We start from the raw sequence: 25268 nt of genomic DNA, 5'->3' as shown, positions 1-25268 counted from the left end.
GGCCAAGGGGTCGCTCCCTATAAAAAAAAAAACTGGAGTCTAGTGGGCTTTTCTATCCCCCCCTGGGTCCAGAAACGGTAAAAAAAAAAGTCGAGGGGGGGCAGAACAGTCTACAATATTTATAATGCCCCTGGAAGCGACCCTTCTCCAAGGGGTCGCTTCCTTTTCAAATACAAACAAATCCCTGGTGACTAGTGGGCTTTTCTGCCCCCCCCCCCCCCCTGGGTGCAGATCGGCCAAAAAACGGCCAATCTGCCCCGGGGGGGGGGGGCAGAAAAGTCTGAAAAAATATGTTACCCCCCTAAGGAAGCGACCCTTGCCCAAGGGGTCGCTTCCTTTATAAATATAACCCAATCCCTGGTGTCTAGTGGGCTTTTCTGCCCACCCTGGGTCCAGATGCGGCCCAAAAAACGGCCGATCTGCCCCCAGGGGGGGCAGAAAAGTCTAAAAAAATATTAGGGCCACTAGGAAGCGACCCTTCCCCAAGGGGTCGCTTCCTTTTCAAATAAAAACAAATCCCTGGTGACTAGTGGGCTTTTCTGCTCCCCCTGGGTGCAGATCGGCCGAAAAAATTGCCGATCTGCCCAAGGGGGGGCAGAAAAGTCTGAAAAATATTTTATCCCCCTAAGGAAGCGACCCTTGCCCAAGGAGTCGCTTCCTTTATAAATAAAAATCAATCCCTGGTGTCTAGTGGGCTTTTCTGCCCCCCCTGGGTGCCCAAAAAACTGCCGATCTGCCCCAGGGGGGCAGAAAAGTCTGAAAATTATAATGCCTCCAAAGGAAGCGACCCTTGCCCAAGGGGTCGCTTCCTCGACAAATAAATATGCCCAAATAACAATCCCTGGTGTCTAGTGGGCTTTTCTGCCCCCCCTGGGTGCAGATCGGCCAAAAAAAAGGCCGATCTGCCCCAGGGGGAGGCAGAAAAGTCTGACAAATATTATGGCCCCAAAAGGAAGCGACCCTTGCCCAAGGGGTCGCTTCCTGCACAAATATTTATGCCAAATAACAACCCCTGGTGTCTAGTGGGGCATTCCTGGTGCATGATCGCGACGCTGTGCGCGATCGTGCACCAGGAATGCCCTGCATTGGGACATCAGGAGAGAGGAAACACAGTTTCCTCCCCCCCGATGCCTCAAGGCACCGAAAACCGCCCTACCGGAGCACCAAACACGCACCTGTATCCTGGACGCGCTGGAAACAAATGGCTTCCAGCGCGTCCAGCGCTTCCTGAGGACGTTGGCGCGCGCTGTGGTCACCAGGAAGCGTGGGGGGGCCAGGGGGTGGCAGCGAAAGTCTTCCGCTGCCACCCCTGCAAAAAAAAAAAAAAGATCACTGCACAGGGGGGGGAGGGGGGAGTGGGGGGGGGGAGCGCCAGCGCTCCCCCCCAGGGCTGTACTGATGACGGAGCGGTTCCGTCATCAGCACAGCCCAACCGATGCTGATGACGGAACCGCTCCGTCATCAGCATCGAAGGGGTTAAGTAAGATAGCCGAAATGCAACTTTATCCTGGTCAGTACACAACGCAGAATCTCCACACAGCCATATAATCAAACATTTGGATGTTCAAGACTGAATTGAATTGAATTGATAGGCGATTTATACAAGCGCTACTTTGCCCAAAGGCGTCAAGGCGCAAAAGATGGAATAAAAAAGCCAGGTACTGAAATGAAAAGGAGGAAAGAGGAAACCTAAGAGTAGGCTTCAGTAAAGAGCAGGGTTTTGAGGCCCTTTCTAAAGAGCAACAGGGAATCCTGGCCCCTGAGTTCCAGGGGGAGCTCGTTCCAAAGTCTGGGGGCTAGTGAGGAGAATGCCTTACCACCCCATCTCGCCTTGGCAACTCGGGGAATAGACAACAGATGCTGACCGGAGGAGCGTAGTGACCTGCCTGGGATATAGGTCGACACTAAGGTCCTGATGCCCTCAGCGCCAGCACCGTGAAGAGCCTTGTGGGTGATGGTCAGAATTTTAAATTTTATTCTGGCATACACCGGGAGCCAGTGAAGGTTTCTCCTGATCCTGGTCCCGGAGGAACGTCTGGGGGCATTGACAACGAATCTTGCTGCCGCGTTCTGGATGACCTGCATGCGATGGAGTAGTTTAGTGCTCATGCCAAGGTAAAGAGCATTGCAGTAATCCAGTCGCGAGGATAGTAGGGCAACTGCCACCTGTTTCCGGGCATCAGGAGAAAGGTAAAGAGTAAGTTTTCTTAGGATCCTTAAGACCCCACAGCAGGTTGCAACAGTTCTACTTACTTGCTTATCAAAAGCAAGTGAGGTGTCAAAAATGACTCCCAGGTTACGGGCAGATAAGGAAGGTTGGGGACAGGATCCAAGTGTCTGGGGCCACCAATCATCTGACCAGATCTCCTTATTTCCCCCGAAGATCAAGATCTCCGTTTTCTCCCCATTCAATTTAAGAAAATTCGAGGCCATCCAGCCTGCCACAGCTTCCATACAGTTTCGGAAATTTAGGGCCGTGGTCTCGACAGAGTGGGACAGGGAGACCATAATCTGGGTGTCGTCGGCGTATGAGAGCACTTCCAGTCCAAAAGTTCTTACAAGTCTAGCAAGTGGGGCTACGTAGATGTTGAACAATGTGGGGCTCAAAGCAGAGTCCTGTGGTACCCCACATTGCAAAGGCATGGCATTGGAAAGGAAGTCACCCAGTTTGACCCTTTGCTCCCGATGGTTAAGAAAAGAAGTGAGGAGACTTGTATTAAAGACATAGAAACAAGGCCATTCTAAAATACTGGAACACACAGAGCTTATACAAGGAAATGGATATGCAATTTTCTCCACCCTGACATATGGTCACCCTTATTCACTTTCACCACAATTCTGTTTACAACCTGAGTTTTAAAGGACACTGGTCCACTGCATATCCAAGAAATGGGGAAATGACCACTGAATCCTTCCTTAAGAGGATTGTGCCAAGGCTGAATCCTGGCCTGTTCTATTTTATCATCTATATAAATGGCCTGAGCGCCAACTCGATTTCGGCTTCTGTAGACCCTCCGGTGATTGCGCACACCCAAGTGGCGTAGTCCTAATGGCACATACTTCAACCACCCTATGGGCGTTTGTGACTGCTCTGTATCCTTTATAAATACACAACAATGGGGTGACCCAATAGCCTGTGGGACCTGAGTAGGATTTGGTACAAAGTATTGTGGTCACAACCGGAACAATTTAAAATGCAATACGTATATGTACCCAATCTTAATAATACCAGTTTAGCATCGGTTGATTTAAATTCTTTATAGAGACAAATTCATGAAACACATTAGTCAAATTCATGAAACACATTAAGTCATGTGAAGCAGTTGTTCCAAAGTGAGTAGAGAGAGTAAATAGAAGTGCTGGTGGGTAGATCATAAGGGAAAATATTCAAGTGAAATTGTATACAGTTCATATGTACAATTTTAGTATGACCTGTCTAGGATGCAATTCTCGTTACATCTTACGCGGATGACACCCAGCTACTGTTCACCTTTCGTGAGGTGTCAGTTTCCACCTTTGACCCGCTAAAAGATTGTCTTAAGCAAATCGCCGCATGGATGAACCGCAATTTTCTAAGACTTAATGCGGATAAGACCAAGGTCTTGTTTTTTCAAACAACCCTCCCCCTCCTAATGTATGGTGGCCTCCTGAACTGGGTATTGATCCCACACCTAAGGATTCGGTTAAAAACGTAGGTGTGAGATGGGACAAAGATGTGTCTCTCTCGGCACATGTCCAAACAATCTCATCAGCCTGTTTTGGCAAAAATTTAAATGAATAGGAAATTCATTCACTATCTGCCTAATGCAACCCGCAAAACCGTGGTCCATGCTTTGACAACCTCTCACCTTGATTATGCGAATGGTCTATACATGGGTCTGCCGCTCGGTCGGATCCGTAGACTGCAGATCATTCAAAACGCTGCAGCCCGCTTAGTCTGCGGTGTCCCGCTTCGACACCACATCTCCCCTTATGTTGGACAACTTCACTGGCTGCCAATAGCCAAATGGATCGAATTCAAGGCCCTGACATTCCGGGCAGATAAAGGGAGAGGTCCTGCCTATCTAAGGAGAAGACTCCGACCTTATCAACAATACAGATCTCTAGGATCTAACAATAAACACTTTCTTGTTACCCCGCGGTGTGTAAAAGCCAGAATGGGAGGCAGATCTTTTGAGGTGGGCACCAACCAATGTTGGAACAACCTACCCTACCATTTAGGCATAATACAGTCTGAACAGGAGTTCCGCAAGTCTTTGAAAACCTGGCTCTTTAGTAGGAACAACTAACTTCTGCGCGACTCCTTTCCCTGCCACCTGTCTGCCAAAACGCCGGGACACCCCGTTGGGGGTAGCTGTGCACTTAACAAATGCCTTTATTATTATCATTTATTATTATTTAGTTAGCCAGCATAAGGAGATATAACATATACATTCAGTATTATCAACGAGGTCGAAAATAAACACACTTCAGGTCAGAAGGAGAAATTGTCGACGTTTCGAACCCTACAGGGTGGGGAGGCCAATGAAACCTTGCATTGGGGTCTTCATCAGGACAGGAAGGGAGCAACCTGTGTACCACCAAATTAAAGCGTGCGGGCGAATCAAAGGGAAATGGACGTCCTCATGGCATCAAGATGCAACAGGATAAAAATTTCCCCATTGAGGTATGGAATTAGAATCCGGGGCATTGGGGTAATGAATCCGCAAAGTTTCTGTCTCGCTGATTTGTGGAGATGACAACATTTTTATTCCAAATGGATCAGAAATTGGGTCTCATTCTTCTTTGAGACGGCAACCGGAGCGTCTCACACCAACCTCTTGTTGAACAACGAGAGGTTAATGTGTGAAACAAACAGCACCCTATTCAGAACACTTCTGGACTTGTGGAAGACAGAAGAAGGACTGCACCGGCTGTTGTGAGGAAAACCCTAAGGCTGGTTCTGCTCCCACTTGTACCCAGGACAAAGAAGTGGACTCCAAGGGTCAGTTGGCTGACCTTCTGTTAAGCCATAGGGACACAAAAAGCTGCAAGAAGCCCACATTTGTCTGGTGTTGGAAGGTACCCCTGCCAAACTGCAAAAGTTGGGACTATTTGCAACATTTTCTGGTTTGTTCCACTGAAAGAGATCTGTCTTCCAGAAACATTTCTAAGTCTGAACGCATGAACATTACCGAGAGTGATACCAAGCTGAAGCCGATCAACATCAAGACCTTCCTGGGCAGAGACGCCAGACTTCGCCCGCACACAGCTTTCACACCTTTGTCAAAGACCACACAGGGACCCGCGTACTTCAGCAACCCACTTTCATCAAATTCTGACCTGGATCCAGCCTACAGCTTGTCCCGCCGCCGCCAACAACCATCCCTTCTCGAGAGAAGTTTTTAAGTCAGAAAGTAAAATTTCCACTGATACAAACCTGGTCTCTGTATCTGACTGGTAAGCCATTGCAGTCTGCCTTAACATTTGACTTTGACCAGATCTAGCTTAATTGTGCCCGAGGTTGACGCTTTGCACTTTTTGGCGCTATTTGCTTTTAATACTTAAAATAAATATCATATCTCTAGTTCCCCTAATTGGATTTTTGTTGTCTTGGTGTCATTTTTCCACTAAAATATCTTCTATGACTATATTATTACAAAATTGGAGCAAGATTCTTACTATGTTGTGTTTTCAACTTTTTAACTGTTTTGGTACTTCTAAATGCTTTATACCTTTTTCTTAAGTTAAACCTGTCTTCTCTGTGCCGTATCTGCCAGGGATGAGCTCAGGTTGAAATTACTTAAAGCTTTACAGAACTGAACATAGTAACATTATTGCTTGTGGTGGACTACTATCCACCCCAACTAATAATCCACTTTCTCATAAGTATTTTTGTTGAAAAAAAACAAGTTACTTACCTGTACACTGTGGTTCTTTAGTTCTTTTATATATTTACATGCTTGAATCTTACCTGTCTTCAGAGCAACAGTAAAAATAGCAATACTGAAACATTAGCATAGAACTCAATAGGAAAAGAAACAACAATTGTATTAAACATTCAACATCATTTTATAACATCTAAAGCTCAGCCAATCAGAGTAGCGACTTCAGAATACCTTTCCCCTACAGGGCCACCATACCTCTGGGTCGCAGACATAAGTGAATTCATCAATAGCTGTATTGGTTTAACCAATCATCCACTTCTCTGGGACAAACCAAATTGCCCGACGCGTTTCGGTCATGCAGAGACCTTGCTCACATAGAGGTATACAATGGTGAACCTAATTGGGGAGGAATGAAGGATAGCATGTGAATCTATAAAATATATCAATACTGGAGAATGTGAGTTAACTTGTGTGTTGGAGCTTCTGTTCCCTCTTGGGCCGAGGCAGATCGGATATATTGAGTGATATTTGCGTGGAGCTGAAATAATATGTTCGGCACCCCTGTGCTCTCACGAATGTGTCGTGGTTTATCAATGTACCATCCATAAAAACATGCCCACTGTGTTCACACCCGTCTCCACCCAAACAGATATATGCCGAAGTCCCATTAGGGGGATATTAGGAGCATAAGGGGTCAGTGTCTTTGTGTAACGTGATGCATTTTTCCAATACAACAATGCAATTCCTAACAGTGGAGGCACTGTTGGAGGATTTTTGCTGTTTGGTAGCAAAAGTGTATGTAGTTTCCCCCCCCTCCCAAGCATGGCAAGCCATGGCGATTTCTTGTAAATTGCAGCCTGCAATCCAATACGCCAACCACTGCAATTGGCTGAAAGTTCAAAAAAGAAATTTTAGACAAGTCAGAACAAAAACTGTCCAGTTTCATGAAACCCAGGTTTAGCATGGGCATGAAATGTGAAAGCTCAGTTTCAATAAATCCTGCTCTCTTGTGAAATGAGTGGTGAAAGTGATCTCTGGCAATAAATGTATTACTTTGCAAACAACAATATGCCTGGTATACTCTGATGCAGCGGTGCCATTTAACATTTCCAATTACTTTAACCTATGAAATTGTTATTTTGCTGATTCTAGTGTAATATGTAGTTCTAAGAATACATTAACATCTCATATAAGTCACAGCCAGATTTTTCAGGAGGCTTTAGTTAATATACTTGATACTTTATCAAGACATATCTTTTTCCTTATTGTTTTTCCCTAGCTATGAGACACCAGTTTGTGAAAGTGATGCAAGATGGAAAAGCTCAGATACAGATGATCCCTTTAGGGAAAGGGAGCTACCAGGTGAGAAACATATAGTTTGTATGAATTGTTAGATGAACAGCATGGATAGATTAAAAGCAGACACTGATACCTTATTTATGATGGAATGATTATAAAATAAAGATCTCTAGGACCTGTATATTAGTTATCTATTGATCTTGGTGGATAAAGCAGGGCTGAAAGGCATTGTGGTTGTTGCCTGGGAGGAGTTTGCAATTAGCCAGTATTTTTACATAATTTGCTAATTGGTTTTGAAAAAGGGCACAGAAGTCAATGTATCTTTCGGCTTTAACCATCTTAGATCAAAGAAAGACAACTGTACTAGCGATCAATTATGATAATCCATTATGTATTGTGTTAGTTCCATGATGAAAGTTTGTAGTCCTATTACTCTGTATACTGAGAGAGAGAATGAGAAAGTGAAAACAAGCACAATCTTGTTGGTCAAAACACAGTTTAGTAGGAAACCCTGCTTCACCCCTGGGATGTTATCGGTAGTAAGCATTGTTCAGGGAAACTGGTGTTAGGTTTAAGCACTAATGTTAAGAACACAATACATTAAAACAATCAAACCAATTTAGAAAAATGTAATACACAATATCACCCAACATTCTTAAACAGATTAAGGGGTGCAGAGGAGTGGGTTTATCAATTTTTATGGCACTAATGTCAAAAGATTCCCATAGGAACAATCAAGGTGTAAACGTCACTGTCGGACTATGTGTATTACTGAAAAATGCCAGAAGAGGCAGCTCTTGTGGTAAAAATGAAACAAAAGTAATTACCAACAAAGAGGTTTACCTCACACCAGCCAGAAGGTCAGGTGCAGAATCAGTAATTTTCCACACTTGTTCTTTCCAACAATATCAGTGTTTCTGACAGTCGTCTGTGAGATTTCATTTTAACCTCCAAGGGTGAGGCACATTTTTCTGCCACTGCATCTTTCTACAGCTCCGAATCACAATCTTTTGGAAATGCTGGTAATGCAACTCCTGTTTCCTGCTTACAAGAGTTTAGGGCCGGCTCCTAGGATCAAGGTCTATCTCCTGTCAGGACTTACACAGTGTCCAGTTCATAATGGGGCAGCTGGACTGCATTTTGTATCACCTGAAACAGAAAACAGAAGGCTAACCGGGTGACCCTTGAAGAGCAGTTCCAAGCCTTGGGTCAAAGTACAGATCATGAATCCTTCGTGCTTGTTTCAAGAGTACTGGAGACACAATTCTTCCTTTCTTCAGATGTTCTTTTAGGTCCCGAAGTGCTCCGAGGAGTTTGTGGTAAGGTGTTGTCAGATCGTGTGCATGGGGAATTCCCTATGACCAGGCTTGGCAGAATTCTCACTTAACCTCAGAGCTGCTATGGAACATCCAGCTCCAGTGCTGGACGTTCCATTGCGCAGGTGCAGTTTGAACGTTCAACGGCCGACGGCAGCACTACGGAGGTAGTGGTGCCGTCGGCCGGTGAACGTGCGCAGCACTTAAGGGGTTAAACTGAACCCACTTTTTCACTACTTCCTGACTGCAGAGTCCTTCATCCAAAATGGTGTAAGGCTTCCCTCTAGGATCCACTCTTGTGCAAATATCCCCTACCCCCATATGTGAATAGCTTCTAGACATGCTGTTGCCAGAAACAATGGGATGCCTGAACAACTCCTAAATTACTCAGCCAAGCTAAGTGATCAAACATGCTGTTGCCAGAAACAAACAGATGCCTGAAAAACTCCTAAATAACTCAGCCAAGCTAAGTGATCATTTTGCTGTACAATAGTCTTCCTGGTTATCTTTGAAGTAGCTGTCTTTTATTCTATCGGGCCAACACTTTTTACATAATTTGAATGCTATTTACAACCACCATTAAAGGTAAGACAGACACCAAAACTGGTTAGATTAGGTTGTCTTGGCTTTTAAAGTGGCTATATTGTAATTTATTGGATGACACTTTGTACCTTATTGGAATTCTATGTACAACCATTACAGGACAGGCAGACGCAAGAGCTGGTTTAATTCTGCTGGTTTTTCAGGCAACACAAAGTACACTTTTTAAAAACGACTTTTCCACTACAGCCATCAGAATTCTGCTTTAACCATTGAATTAGATTTTCGATAAAAAGTGAAAAATAACTTTCAAGCAGGTTTCCATTATTTTCTCTGGCCAAATTATGGAAATAGGGTATTATTCACAATTTGAGGATTTTAGGGCAAAATGTTCTTTTTCCCGCAAATGGCAGCTACTGTTCACTGTAGGGATACACTTTTCTTTAATATTTAGGATATCTGGCTATTATTCTTTAAGCTCACCCACTTGTAGGCTTATTTGGCACACTTGGGGGTGACATAAAAATGGATGAAAGTAGCTTTCCTGCATGGCAGGGCACTTTTCCCTGCCAGGTGTTGCTTCCTGGGTTTTAAAACTGTAGCCAGCAAGTACACTAAGGTGCTCTGTGGCTTCATACATCTTAGTCATACATGTGGGTGTTATAAATAGACATTGCTACCTATATCTGATGTTTAACTTCAATGCCACTTGTGTATTTCTTTCTCCAGCTATGATGGCCTTACTGGAAAGTGAAATAAGCAAATTAGGCATAACCAAGTTTAACCTTATGCTTTCAGCGGCAAAGCACATGCACAGTGAGACTGAAAAATAACTTCACAATGCTCGGCGTGCTAACACCAACTAGTACCTGAAAATAAACAGCCCATAAATATGCCAAGACTCAAGAGAGACCACTGAGAAAAGCTGTATGAGCAACAACCTCGTTTTGTGGTTCAGTATCCTTGAGACAAGCCACAGTGCTGCATTGGGAGGAGGTAGGTTCCTACAATGTGAATTCTGCTCATACGATCCTATCTCCCAGACAATAAATCTCTTGTATGTTTACCTTAAACTGCTATCTATAGAGTCCCTATCAAGTGCAACTCCATTTTTCCTTGGATTTCTTTGATGAATACATCCATTACTTTTCAGTGATCGGTGGGGTAGGAGGTTCTGTGCCAGATAAATATGGGGCTAACGTGGAGTTAGCAGAGAATTATTCACTTTCTAAATGTGGCATTTCTAAAATAGCAATTTTAAATCCAACGTTACCAGTAAAGAGGATTTATCCTTACCATTCCAAAGATATACAGCATGATGATGCTATTCCTTTCCAGTCAGGAATTACAGCTTAAAAGTGTACTAAGTAATATCCAGTGTTAACCCTTGAGAGGAGTAGGCCTCACAGTAGTGAAAAATGAGTTTGTGTGCCTGTCACAACCAGGCTATGCAAAACCTAACAGTACATGTCCTACCTTTTACTAACACAGCACCCTGCCCTATAGGCCACCTAGGGCCTACCTTAGGGTGACTTATGTGTAATAAAAGAGGAGTTTAAGGCTTGGCAAGCAGTTTTAAATTCCAAGTCGAAAAATACAGTGACCTGCACACACAGACCCTGCAATGGCAGGCCTGAGACAGGTTTGAAAGGCTGCTTGTGTGGGTGGCAGAATCAGTGCTGGAGGCCCACAAGTAGCATCTAGGTTACAGGCCCTAGGTATACTACTTTACAAGGGACTTATAAGTAAACAAAATATGCCAACTGTGTATACACAAATGTTCATGTTTAGGGGAGAAGCACATGCAGAAATAAAGCCTTTTTAATATTCGAAGCTCCTACTTAAAATATTTTTTGTGAAAAAGGTGCTTTGCGCCATATTTTAAAAAATAATGCTCTAAAGACGCTATACACTTAATGATTTCACAGTGCACCTCAACCCAAGAAGGCATCATCAAACAGAGGAACATTCTAGAATAGTCATTGCTGTTGACCATTAGCGAAACAGGATTCCTTTTCACAAGATGGACCCTTTAAGCTTGAGGAGAATGCTCTTGACCTGAGATCAACGCCCAATTATTGTGCCCAATAGTCTCAACAACACAGACAAACATTAATTTAAATTGTGGCCATCACCTGTGTCATGGTTTAAGTCCAGTTACCCAAAAGGATATGGGACGAAAATGGACCCAAGAAAAGTGTTCATCCTGACAAATTTGGAGTCCTTAACAGCTAACTTATTTCAAGTCTGTTTTCAAAACAAAAGTTACGCCTTGTTTGTTTCCAAAGACGTCTTCCAAGTAGTAGTCCCTATTGCCATCTTATGAATCAAATGCACATCAAGTTAAAAAAAACATGGCATTACATTAAAGAGGCACAGACATAGCACAATGACTTTAATAATCTAGCTCACGTAAAACATGACATCACAGTAAAGGAACACTGATATGATTTTACGCATACCATGATAAAAAAATGTCATAATTTAAATGTTACTAATTCATTTTCATTCACAAAGCCATATTGACACACAAACACAAAAAGTGAAATATGCACCTGTATAAAGGGTCAGTTATAGAGAGCACCAATGTAAATATTTCTGCTCTAAGAATTTTTAAACACATTCATTTAAAATATCTAAGCACACTGTAGAACTGCTCCTCGTAGCGCCATGGTCCTCAAACAGACAGTGTCTGCCTGGTTTGTCTGTGTTTACCAATGAGGTGAAGAACAGTACGACCCTTTTAGTGGGCGGGCACACAGACACAGAGGTACACACAGAAAGACACATACACCCTCTCCCATTCATCCAAATAGAAAATCCTACACAGGCGAAAGAGAATTGGAGGAACACGCACAAATCCCAATAAAGTAAGAGATAAGTATTTAAATTCAAAGTGATCCTCTTATAGGAGGTACCAGGTAAGTATTGAAAATGCTATAGGCTACCTGCCCTCACCTTCCCTAAGGAAAGAAACAGACATACTTTATTAATATCTATGATTCTTTCCAAGACTGCTCCAATAGACCTGCCACTGTTCCTACCTCCTATTTTACTAGTGTTTGCCTTGTTCATTGAGACATGATGATGTTCCTCTGTAAGGTCTCCTAAGTAAAATAATTTAATATGTTTTCCATTCCTTTTGCTCTCCTATATATATTCCATTTTAGATATGGCATGCTGTTGAACAACCACATTTCCTCATAGGTATCACACCAGAAATGTTTCACTTTGCCATACTGACTAATGCAGGTGATCCATCTGCTGTGAACTTCTTTTGCCACAATAATTGCTTTTTATGTACCTCAATCCAATGTAACCTAAGGGTTTTGGATATTTGGATATTCACTGAATCGCTAAAGCAACTGATTCAAAAAAACATTTTTGGTCACGGCTAGACAGCGTTGTCTTGAAGAAATATATTGTGTTTCATCTGTGGGCTTCAGCCCACCCACAGGCTTCCCATTTGCTCTCTGCATCATCTGTCTCACATTCCTTATCACCATTTGTTCATGGCATGCATGGTCATGCCTCTTCCTATGTTTAGCCTTCCCCCCAGAGCATAAAGCAAGTATTTGTAAACAGTGGTGGTCTGTCCATTGAGGGAGTTGGGGCATTGCCCCACTAATGCCACGGCCCCAAACTCATTCTACTTCTGATGCTAATTGCAGCAATCAGGTCTCTGAGTCCTGATTGCTGCAATTAGCGTCAGAAGTAGGACACAGACGCTGATAGGGGGCAGGGCTACGGCAGCACTCTCGTTGAGTGACAGTGCATTAGTGCGCTTGTTCATTTTTGGGCTATTTAATTTTCACGGTCAGCCCGAACATGCGCACTGAGCCTTCCCCTTAAGAGACCGAGGGTTGCCTCATGCGCAGCCCTCGGTCTTCAATGGGCAGGGAGGACACATGCCCTCAGCCAATCCTGGCGCTGTTGAGAGGAGTTGCCAGCTGGCAGCCACTCGCAGAGAACTTTGGAAGGCGTCAACGCACGGGACCCCGGCACAGGAGCAGACAGCAGAGGTGGTGCGGACCCGCCCCCCGGTCAGGTAACTAAAGCTTCATTTTTATATTATTTTTAGACCCCCCCGTGCAACCCCCCCTCTCCCCGTGAGTATTGCGAGCCACGAGCGGTGTATCTGAAAGAGACATGTTAGTGATAAATCAAATCAAATCAAATATACTTTATTCGGTTTTTGAAATACAAAACCATAAAAGTTCATAATAAATACAATTTACAATCCAGATAATAATAAAAACATTTTATGAGACCAAGATACAATAAGGTAGGGTCCCAGACGTAAAAATTATTTTCCACTCCAGAATTAAGGCAGTATCAGAGGAGTTCGCGGTTAGACGTAGGAGTTCGTGGTTGGTCATTGTTACATGTCCAGATATTCAGGGAGGGAAACACGGGATTATGGGGTAGAAGTCATGTAAGTCCCATATTGATATTGGGCCGTCTCTTACTTGAGGCGGCCAAGTTTTCAAATAAGGTACAATGTTTCGGTCTCTAAGTCTCACTAGTACCAGGTCCCCCGCGACATCTTTAGGAAGAGAGCCCAACCAACCCACCCTTCTAACGCTCCTTATTGCTCCATATAGTTTACGAGGCAGTGGCCTATTTTTTGACAGCCAAAATTTGGTTTTATTAACTAAGTCATATTGGCTCTCAGTTTTTCCAGGTGGAAGAGCAGGTACACCCGCAAGGATGCACACGTATGGGGCCGCTTCCGGGGGTACATGAATAGAATTAACTTTATTGTGACCTGCTCTAGGTGCGGTCAGCTGGGGGGGGGGGGACTTTAGCGGGGTATTTAGCTGTTTTTTGCCCTGGAGCATTAGGGCCAGCAAGTTGTGTTTGACGCCTTTTATCCTGCACAAGTAGTTTTGAGCCTAGGTGAGTAGGAGGTGACTTAGGACAATTGGAAGTGTCACTGCATTTGTCAACCAGCGAGTTTGACTTGATGGCTTTCTCTATCCCAGAAAGCCTATCCCCTAACATGTTAATTTTTTCTAGCAACGGGGCTATCATAGAGCTAACCAATTGTTCAATAAGGGGTAGTATGTGCAGGTGGGGAGGGGGTGTTATGGCCTCTGGAAGCCCAGCAATCAGTGGGATCATTGGGGAATTAGCTATGGATGGGCTTCGGCACAAATTTTGGGTTTTGGGGTTGTTTCCATCTTGATTGGCATCGTTATATTTCCTTTTCGCTGATGGGACCTGGGGGAGTTCAATACTTTGTGTATTTGGACTGCAAGATTTATTAAATAATATGGGGAGATCTAAAAGTGTAGCCTTGTCTAGGAGTGTACTAACGCTTTTGGGCGGAGGAGGAGTTTCCAATGTAGCATATTTGGTTTTGCATAGGAGGTTTAACTCATCTAACAGGGAGAACGTTTGCCCAGTGCCAGCTTTGCTGGTTGAATGGTCCCCCTTGGAGGTCATGGTGGTAAAAGGATACAGGGCCGTGGTATAGGAAAGAGTCCACAAATATGGAAACAGGTCGATTAGAGGGGGTCTTTACCTTCTTTATAGAGGGCCTGCAATATATCAGCCAAAGGGGGTGGCCCGTCCAGTCCTTATACGGCCTTTGAGGGCCGTAGAGGGCCCACCCTGTGCCCAGGCTTCGCCCCGGGCTATGTCCCGCGCGCGTCGCGGGATTAGGAGCGAGATATATACTCTGCAGGCGGGGGGGGGGGCGGGAACGCAGAGGGAAGAGGCAGCAGCTGGGGAGCAGAGAGCCTGCTGGTCCTCGCAGTCCCTCGGCATCTGGTGCAGTCTCAATCCTTTCCCCTCAAGACGCCCCACACAGAGTCACAAGCGCTAACAAAGCGCACAGGTCCCACATAGTCCTTCCCGGGCAGCAAACACCGTGAGCGGCACGTTAGTGATAGATTCCTTACCTTAGAATATCCCCAGGCATCAGACTGGATCCGGAATTTTTTTGCATAGCAGTACCTTTGTGCGTACCTTTGTGCGTCGGTAGGCGTCGTCTGCGGCTCCGCGTCTGTCGTCGGCGCCGTGATGACGTCGTCGGAGTATATAGACGCCGCCTCCGCGTGCTGACAGTTCAGTTCTTCTTTTTTCAGCGTCAGCTAGCGCAGATCTGGAAAAAAGTCTATTGCCGGGCCCTGACGTCTAAGGCTAGACGGGAGCGGTCCCGTAAGCGATTCGAGCTTCGGCAGTCTGCCCCGGGCCGCTCGAGGTCCCGGTCCGAAAGGAGGTCGAGGGACCGGTCGCGGGGCCGGAGACCCCACAGCTCCGGGAGTCATCATCGGTCTTCGGGCTCAAAGTCCTCAGGTAAGAGGCACAAGAAGTCGAAGAGGCACCATCGCTCTTCTGACTCCCCCCGACGCTCGCGTGACGCGGTCGGGGTTCGGGCGACACCGCCCATGCGGCTCTGCAGGAGCCGCAGGTGTCGCGGCCTGCCCCACACTTGCCGGTCCCTGGGCAGGACGCGACGCCGGGGGAGATTGCTGACTTCCTCATGGCCATGAGGGCGCTCGCTCCCCTGTCGAGTTCTGCGGCGCCTTCGGGCCAAGCGGTTCCGACTGGGTCCCCACGCGGGCCGGGTGCTTCGGTACCGGTGCCGTTCGGGGCTTCGGCCCCGGCGCCGTCAGCAACTTCGGTCCCGACACCGCAGGGCCCCACTGGGTCCAGTTCCGGATCCGGGTAGTCGCCGGATTGACTTAACGACCTCGCCGACGCCGGTCCCTTGGGTGTCGCCCAGGACGACGTCATCCCTGGTCCTGTCCTCGATTCGGGTCTGGCGTTGGAGCAGCGCCGCTCGGCACCGTATTCAACGCCGCTAGGAGAATTTTATTTCAGTGACCGGCCCCATCTTTTGAGCCTGAGTACCAGGCTGTGGGTGATGAGGAGGATTGGGATGGGTCCGAGGACCTTCTGGCATGGGAGTGTCAGTCTTCTGAGGACTGGACAGGAGAGCTTGGGGAGGCCAGTGGGCTGGACACTTCGCCCGACACTGGCTTTGTCTCCCCTCCTAGCGTGGCTACAGAGGAGGGGGCTGCTTATAGCGTGGTGCTGATGAGGGCGGCCAAGGCCCTGGGCCTTGAGCTCCCCGTCGCGGCCGTGAGGACTAACCTCCTCACTGAGGTCCTTAAACCGCAGTCAAGCTCGGCCGAGCCTCTACTGCCGTTTAATGAGGCCTTGTCAAACGTTCTTTTGGGCACTTGGTCCAGGCCCGCCACAGGACAGCCTGTGGATAGGAACGTGGCCAGATGCCACCGCCCGGCTCCGGGTGACCCTTGATTTCTGTCTACCCATCCCACCCCTGAGAGCCTGGTTATCCAGGCATCCAATTCCCAGACCGCATTCCCGTCGGCTCCCCCCGACCGGGAATCTAAGAGGTACGAGAATTACGGAAAAAAGATATTCTCCTCCCTAAGTTTGGGATTGCGGTCCGTTAATACTGCGTGCCTCTTAGGCCGCTACACCCACTCTCTGTGGGACACGGTCGCAGACGTGCTGCGACACTGCTCGTTGGAGGTATGGGCTAGACTCGGCCAAGCCCTGGTGGAGGGCCGGGATGCAGCACGGTATTCCATCCGGTGTGGGCTGGACACTACCAACTCTCTCGGCAGGGCGATGTCAACGACGGTGGCGATTCATCGTCATGCCTGGTTGAGGTCCGCCAATTCCTCGGCTGATGTCCAAAACACACTTATGGACATGCCGTTCGATGGCCGTCGCCTCTTTGGCGACAAGGCAGACCATGCGCTTGAGCGCTTTTACGACTCCAGGGCTACGGCCAAGTCCTTGGGCCTCTCGGCCCGCACCATCAAATGGGTGCCTTTTGCTCCTTTCGTGACGAAGGAAGGGGCGCCCCCACACGTGCCGCCAGCCAAGCGCCGCAGGCTAACATCCAGCGCGGTGGCGGACGTGGAAACCGCCGTGGCGGTTGTCGGGGTCCAAGGCGAGGCCAGTCCACACCTACCCCTGCAGCATCCGCCTCAAAACCTTCCTAGTCCGTGCTTTCAGGCCCATGTGACGCCAGTGGGGGGCAGGGTTCGCCATCACCAATCCCACTGGCGCACCGTCACATCGGACAGGTGGGTGCTGCAAATCGTCCGAAGGGGCTACTTTCTCCCCTTCGAGACGACCCCTCAAGCCATGCCACCGCAACACCACCGCGTATTGGGGGATCATTTGCGGCTTCTGCAGGAGGAAGTTTCGGCCCTCTTGGCCAAGGGGGCCATTGAGCGCGTTCCTGGGCCGGAAGTAGGGTGTGGTTGCTACTCCCACTACTTTCTGGTACCCAAGAAGGGCAAAGGGGGCCTACGCCCTATCTTGGACCTATGGAATGTCAACGGCTTCCTCCGGAAGGAGAAGTAAAAAATGCTGACTCTGGATCAGGTGTTAGCTGCCCTGGACCCAGGAGACTGGATGGTAGCGTTGAACTTGCAGGACGCTTATTTTCATATCCCCGTCCAGCCGGCCCACCGCCGCTATCTGCGGTTCACGGTAGGCCACGAGCACTTTCAGTTTACCCTGCTCCCCTTTGGCCTTACCAGCGCCCCACGGGTGTTTAAGAAAGTGATGGCGGTGGTCGCAGCTCATCTGCACAGGTTAGGGGTTTCAGTCTTCCCCTACCTCGACAACTGGTTGTTGAAGGCGGGCTCGCCCCAGACAGTCGTCAGCCACGACAGCAGACCTCTTGCACCAGCTGGGGTTCTCCATTAATGTGCCGAAGTCACACCTGTGTCCCTCCCAGAAGCTCCTTTTCATTGGAGCAGTTCTCTACTCGGCGCAGTTTCGGGTTTACCCACCCGATCAGCCTTTATCCTGAGTTTCGGTCAGGTTGACGCTGCGGCTTCTGGGGCTGATGGCTTCCTGCATCCTTCTGGTGCATCACGCCCGTTGGCGGATGCAGGCTCTGCAGTGGGACCTGAAGTTTCAGTGGGCCCAGCATCAGGGCAACCTGTCCGACCATGTCCTGATCTCGGAGGGCACTGCGAGACAGCTGCTGTGGTGGCTCACAGACCGCGATTGTGTCAGCGGCAGATCCCTCTCTCTTCCCCAACCGGAGCACGTGGTTGTGACGGACACGTCCCTCCAGGGCTGGGGAGGCCACATGGGAGAGATGGAGATCAGAGGCCTCTGGTCTACAGCGGAGTCCCGGCTCCATATCAACCTTTTGGAGCTACTGGCGATTCGTCTAGCACTGAAGGCATTCCTCCCCTCTGTCCGGGGGAGTGTAGTGCAGGTGTTGAGGGACAGCACCACCGCCATGTGGTACTGCACCAAACAGGGCGGGGTGGGGTCGTGGACCCTCTGCCAGGAGGCTCTGCGTCTCTGGCAATGGCTGGAACAGATGGTTCGGGATATACAGGCTCTGATTCCAATCTTTCAGCCTTTATCCTGAGTTTCGGTCAGGTTGACGCTGCGGCTTCTGGGGCTGATGGCTTCCTGCATCCTTCTGGTGCATCACGCCCGTTGGCGGATGCAGGCTCTGCAGTGGGACCTGAAGTTTCAGTGGGCCCAGCATCAGGGCAACCTGTCCGACCATGTCCTGATCTCAGAGGGCACTGCGAGACAGCTGCTGTGGTGGCTCACAGACCGCGATTGTGTCAGCGGCAGATCCCTCTCTCTTCCCCAACCGGAGCACGTGGTTGTGACGGACACGTCCCTCCAGGGCTGGGGAGGCCACATGGGAGAGATGGAGATCAGAGGCCTCTGGTCTCCAGCAGAGTCCCGGCTCCATATCAACCTTTTGGAGCTACTGGCAATTCGTCTAGCACTGAAGGCATTCCTCCCCTCTGTCCGGGGGAGTGTAGTGCAGGTGTTGAGGGACAGCACCACCGCCATGTGGTACTGCACCAAACAGGGCGGGGTGGGGTCATGGACCCTCTGCCAGGAGGCTCTGCGTCTCTGGCAATGGCTGGAACACCAGGGCGTGACCCTGGTGGTTCAACACCTGGCAGGTTCTCTGAATGCCAGGGTGGACGAACTCAGCCGCCGGTGCATGATGGATCACGAATGGTGTCTGAACTCGGACGTAGCTCAAGGTCTCTTTCTGCAGTGGGGAGAGCCTTGGTTAGATCTGTTCGCCACCGAAGAGAACGCGCAATGTCATCAGTTCTGCGCGTTGGAATTTCCAAGGCGGCACTCGCTCGGAGACGCTTTTCGTCGCAAGTGGAGTTGCGGTCTGTTGTACTCCTTTCCGCCTATACCACTTCTGCCCAGAGTGCTGAAGAAGATCAAGCGCGACCGGGCACAAGTCATCCTTGTGGCTCCGGACTGGGCACGAAGGTACCGGTATCCCGAGCTACTCAGTATGTCAGTCGATCCCCCGGTTCGTCTGCCTCTTCAGGAGGACCTTCTGTCGCAGCAGCAGGGGACGGTCCTCCACCCGAACCTGTCCAGTCTCCACCTCCATGCTTGGAGATTGAGCGGCGACAGTTGAGGCCATTTGACTTGCCTCCTGAATTCTGTAACATCATTCTGGCAGCCAGGCGTCCCTCCACAAGGTCGGTATACGCCTGCAGGTGGAACAGATTTGTGGCATGGTGCACAGCAAAGGCTGTGGATCCTCTCTCTGCCCCTCTTTCTGAGGTTCTCCTCTTCCTTCTTTCTCTTGCCCAGCAGGGCTCTGCTCTGGGCACTATCAAGGGCTACCTTTCTGCCCTTTCAGCCTTTCTGAGGTAGCCTGACCAGCCATCCTTGTTCAAGTCCCCTATTGTAAATTGATTTCTAAAAGGCATCATGCACACGTTTCCACCTGTTCCCTTCGTGATGCCTCAGTGGAACTTGAACCTGGTTCTTACTTTTCTGATGTGCGCTCCCTTTGAGCCACTTCATAACTGTCCTCTTCGCCTTTTTACTCTGAAGACTGCTTTCCTGGTTGCCATCACCTCTTCCAGGAGAGTGAGTGAGCTCCAGGCTTTATCCTCTAAACCTCCTTTCCTCTATGTTCACCCGGATAAGGTTGTGTTAAGGACGAGACCTTCGTTCCTGCCCAAGGTTGTCGCGGCCTTCCACATCGGGCAGTCCATTACCTTGCCCACCTTCTTTCCGCCTCCGCATCCCTCGAAGGAGGAAGAAAGGCTCCACCGTCTGGACCCAAAACATGCGCTCTCTTTCTCTCTGGATCGCACACGCCAGTTCCGGGTGGATGACCAACTCTTTGTCTGTTACGTGGGCGCTAAGAAGGAAAAGGTGGTGCACAAGCGGACCATCTCGCGGTGGATCACTTTGTGTATCCAGGCGTGTTACTCCTTGGCTAAGAAGGAACCCCCTGTTGGGCTGAGGGCTCATTCCACTCGAGCCACGGCGACTACAACTGCCTTGGGCCGAGGAGTGCCCTTGCAGGACATTTGCCAGGCAGCTACGTGGGCCTCGCTGCACATGTTTGCAAGACACTGTTGTCTGGACAGCCAAGTCGGGAGGGATGGCTTCTTTGGCCGTTCCGTCCTCCAGGACTTTCTGGTGTGATTATTGGTTCGCAGACCCACCACCGGGGATGGTATTGCTGGGGTATCTAGTCTAAGGTAAGGAATCTATCACTAACGTGTCTCTTTCAGATGCACAAGTTACTACTCGTGTAACGATATATCTGTAAGAGAAATTAGTTAGTGATAGATTCCTTACCGACCCACCCATCCTCCCCGTTCTGCGAACCGATATCTAGAGTTAAGGTCATCCCCTTTCAGGGCCCTAGTTTCATTGGCACCAGTGTTGGTTTTTAGCATGGCTCTGCGTTTCTGGCGCGGAAAAGCTGTGGCTAAGAACTGACGTCAGCACGCGGAGGCGGCGTCTTAATACTCCGACGACGTCATCACTGCGCCCACGACACCGACGACTGAAGCGGAGCCGGAGACGACGCCTACCGACGCGCAAGGGTACTGCTACGCAAAACATTTCTGGATCCAGTCTGACGCCTGGGGATATTCTAAGGTAAGGAATCTATCACTAACTAATGTCTCTTACAGATATATTGTTACACAAGTAGTAACTTGTGCTTCTTGTGGATTATGTATCATGTACATAGAGCAAGGCGGCGGTGTATGGAGAACTTAAGTCGAAGATAATTTATAATGAATGTCAACCAGTAGGGAAGCCGCCTCCGGCCACTGTCTGAGTGAGGGCTGAGGCCCGGGGTGTAGACAATGACACGCAGGCCGCAGGCGCCTCCAGGATGGAAACACTTAGATGAGATCGGTTTACTTGCATTACTGTCCACACTGCATTTTATTTTGCGCCGGCTGTTCTAATCAATTGCTGAATCGGGTGGCGTTCCTTCCCACTCTATTAACGCTAACACTCTTTGAAGTGCAGTCAGAGTGGCTGACCCTGCACTTCAAAGAGTGTTAGCAGTGTTAAGAGCGAGTACTTCAAAGCAGAGACTGGTGCAGTCTGGCCCCAGGGGCAGTACTGTCTGGCCCTGGCCCAGTTCTGGCACGTGGCATCCAGTTGGTGTGTTCATTTTGTGCTGTGTATTTACTGGGCTACTTTCACTGCCATCCCCACCACCCGTCGGCGTCGCACCGCCATAAATAAAACTGATCGGGAATGTATGTTGTCACCTGAGTGTAACCTAACCACAGGTCACCTAATAATAACGCAAGTACTTTGTTGTACATGCTTTGTTGGCACATGTAACGTGCTACATGTCTACGTGTCTGTGAATTATGTGCTAAGCGATTTGCATGTTACTTGTTTAGCCTTTGCACAAGTTCAGTTGCCCTAAGCTTCCTCCGAAAGTGAGTTGTAAATGTGTCCGCAGCAGCTTTAATTGACTGTTTTCACAGTTGTCTCCCAGTTAAGATGTCAATCCCTGCTTTATTCTGGAGCTGTGTGCCAAATTGTTTAAAATCTTTCAAAAAAAGAAATAATCACCGCCTCATTACAGAAATTACAGGAACATAAGAAGGCTGGGTTTGTGGGGCTGGGTGGGGCACACTAATCCTTCCAAAGGAATGGTTGGTAGCTGATGGGTTTTTCCTGTGTGCGCATGCAAAGTTCCCGTTTAACTTGCATACAAAGCTTCGTTATCGTGAATTATAAAAAGTTAGATCTCACCACAACACCAGGTCAAAATTACATAATAAAAATCCAATAACTAGCGCAACCCTCCTCATCTTTCCTTGGCCCACAGAATACGGTTGTTCTGTGAACAAAAAATAATGCTGACTTTCCTTTGCCAATCAGAAGTTGTAAAAGGGCAGCGCGTTGTTGTTTCCATGTTTAGGGAAGACCACAAGCAGTTGGAGCTAATGAGAAGGTGACAAATGTTCAGAGATAAAAATACCAGAAGTCAAGGGTCGAAAAACCAAAGGGCATTCTGAGTAAGCATATCAAAGTCTGAGAGATGGCAATTGCTTTATTAACCTTCTTGCTTCTCAAATTTGCTTGAAAATGCTCCATTTAACCACTCTTTTTTTCAAAGTGTTCAGGCTCGCTGGCTGCACTCGCTTGCCATGGTGCTCCCCCACAAAGTTTATGCCCACCACTTTCAAATGTCACCAGTCACCACTGCTTGTAAACATCCATTTCTCCCGATTTTATGAACATTTAGGACCAACTTTTTTTCTTTCTTTTTCAGCACTCTACACAGTGCTTGTGTTTTTACAAGTTCTGTCTCCTCCCACCCACCCTAATGTCCCATCCACACATCACCCCCTCCCCATCACTGATTTTCAAATCCTTGCTGCATTTAGTTCCCCCCACCTCCTTCATTCTGTATCTCCTTGATCCCTTGCATTTCCTCGTGCTTGCCCCATCCAAAATTCACCCTCTCCCCTGACCCAATCACTGTTTTAAACCCCATTGTAGTCTGTTTTGTTCTAGTGAGTGGTGATGTTCTGCCTTTTAAAGTCCTGTTAATGTACAGCTGAGGTGCGGATTACAGCATGTGTGCATGGCTGCTATTAGTTGGCACACATGTGGCATTATCACAGGGCATGTCAGAGCTTCTAAAGTACCTGTGTCTTCTTCTGTAATTGCTTAGCCACATTTCTCCTGTGCGAAATGATTGAACTGTTCACGTCTCACCTAGTTGCATCTTATTACATTGGGTGGGACCCTATTTCTTCAAAAGTTCTCCAGTCGGGACACTTTCTTACTTTTTTCGCATTCACTGGTGAAGTGTTTCGGTGCACCATTGATACTCAGCGTGAAATCTCTTCAAAGAAGCCAAGCGGAGTCTTGATGACATCAAGATCTGCCTGCCCCTCCGTGTCCATAATAAAAGGAGCCTTTTAATGTGGTTGCCAATGCAATGTGTTTCCTAATGTTCACTACTGAAAACCAGCCTAACACAGTTTTTTTATAGCACCAACATCACCCAAAAGTGTAGGAGAGCTTTACATTAGCACCAGTTCCTTTACACAAGGACACATTCATTTTTGTAGGCACAAGGAGATTAAATGATTTGCCCAGAATCAAGGACATTAGGCCGATGTCGAAACTCAAACCCGGGTTCCCAGCTCCATAGTCAGCAGCTGTGGCCCGTACACCACATTCTTTGCCAAGAGGATGCCACATCGTCCCCCTAGCCTCCGCCTCCGTTCCACATTTTGTGATTATAGCCAAATTACTTAGTCTCCCTTTGGCAGCCCACATTTATTGTTGGTTGCCCATTCATCACTGCTTGCCCAGATGAAATCCAAGGCACAGATCCCCTCCTCCGCTCACCCTGCTTTTCACATCTATTTTTGCGCAGTTTTATATAGCACCGACATCACCTGAAGGTGTTGAATCACTTTATATTAGCACCAGTAACTTTTTTGTACAGTTTTATATTGCGCGAACATCACCCAAAGGTATTGTAGCTCTTTACATTAACACCAGTTACGTTTCATGAGGACACTGTAAACTTAGGCAAATTACTTAATCTCCACGTGGCAACCCGCATTTGCTGTTGGTTGCCAGTCAACCTCCTGCCAGTCAATGCTTGTGCATGCTGAACTCCGGTTGCACAGATCCCCTCTTTCCCCAGATCCCTTCCTCTGCCCACTCTGCTTTTCACATTTGTATTTTAAGCAGTAAGCACCAGTTACTTTTTTTGTGCAGTGCTATTAAGCACCAACACCACCTGAAGGTAGTAGAGCGCTTTACATTAGCACCAGTTACTTTTTTGTTGTACAGTTTTATATAGTACTAATACCACCAAAGGTATTGGACCACCTGACATTAGCACCAGTTACTTTACACAAGGACACATTCATGGCGGTTAAAACTTTTCTTTTCCCCTTAGCCCCTTAGTTCTTGTTGCCGTCGTGTTGTGTTTCCCACCTCCTGTCCGGTTTTGTTCTGCACTAGCGCCAGGACGCCCCTTTGCTGGGGCAGCTGTGCGCTCAATAAATCAGGATAACATAACATAACATAACATGTGTGTAGGCAGGATGTTTGCCCTAAATCAAAGATGTTAAGCTGACGCCGAAGCTCCAACTCAGTTTACCAGCCCCATAGTCGGCAGCTCTGGCTCTTTTCACCACATTCTCTGTCAAAAGATGCCAAATCATCTCCCTAGCCTTAGCCTCACCACAAGTATTGGCAAAGCCAGTAGGGTTTGCCTGTGTGAAATCTATTGTTTGTAGGTCTCGGCTGGACAGCACATATGCTGCTCGGCTAGACAGCGCATGCGCTGTCTCGAAGAGATGTGTTATGTTTTATCTGTGGACTTACTACCCATCTCCTACATGGAATGGCATGGGGAGCAAAAAAACGATGGATTTAGGCACAGATCTCTGCACTGGGGTAAATGTATGACATTGTTCTGCATTCTGTCCATTAATTGTTCTTTTTGCATTTGTCAACCCGAGTGATACAGGTATGCCCAGGCATGGGTTCTGTGCTCTCCATGCCACTGTAGTCAAGCTATCCTGGCTGATGAGGGATGCTCGTTTCCAGTCCAGGGAGGACACATACCACTAAAATGCATGCACGTGTACATAAACCAATCCAACTCTTATAAAGTTGTTCAAACATGAACAGCACATTTTTTTTTTTTGTATGATCCGATGGTATTGGAGCGCTCGCTCCATGCTCTGTTTTGCCATAGCGCAAACATGAGCCGATGGTATTGGAGCGCTTTAAGTGCTCACCAGTTACATTCCACAACAACACATTATTTTTTATTGCTGATCCTGCTTCAATTGAGGTATTTTCCCCCTTTCAGTGTTGCTTTCTCCCACCCTTTCCCATTGTTGCCTCGACCATCTCCCCACCCCCTACTGCTTCCCTGCTTGACCCATTCGCCTGCGCTGTTTTTTTTGTCAAAACT

The 25268-nt window shown here is 47.8% G+C and overlaps 1 protein-coding gene across 11 annotated transcripts in view; it reads left to right on the top strand.

The window, feature by feature from the left end:
* The window catches only part of SMOC1 (SPARC related modular calcium binding 1), a 798909-nt gene that overhangs the window by 558537 nt on the left and 215104 nt on the right, over positions 1 to 25268 (top strand). For all 11 annotated transcript variants that reach the window (XM_086937178.1, XM_086937176.1, XM_086937174.1 and 8 more), the window contains one exon: positions 7147 to 7229. In XM_086937178.1, the coding sequence (XP_086793304.1) occupies positions 7147 to 7229 (83 nt within the window). The remainder of the gene's footprint in view (positions 1 to 7146; positions 7230 to 25268) is intronic.

This window comes from Lissotriton vulgaris, chromosome 9 (genome assembly GCF_964263255.1).
Source record: "Lissotriton vulgaris chromosome 9, aLisVul1.2, whole genome shotgun sequence".
In the NCBI taxonomy this organism is placed as follows: Eukaryota; Metazoa; Chordata; class Amphibia; order Caudata; family Salamandridae; genus Lissotriton; species Lissotriton vulgaris.
The sequence above is the reverse complement of the archived record's forward strand: the minus strand, read 5'-3'. Positions and strand labels throughout refer to the sequence as shown.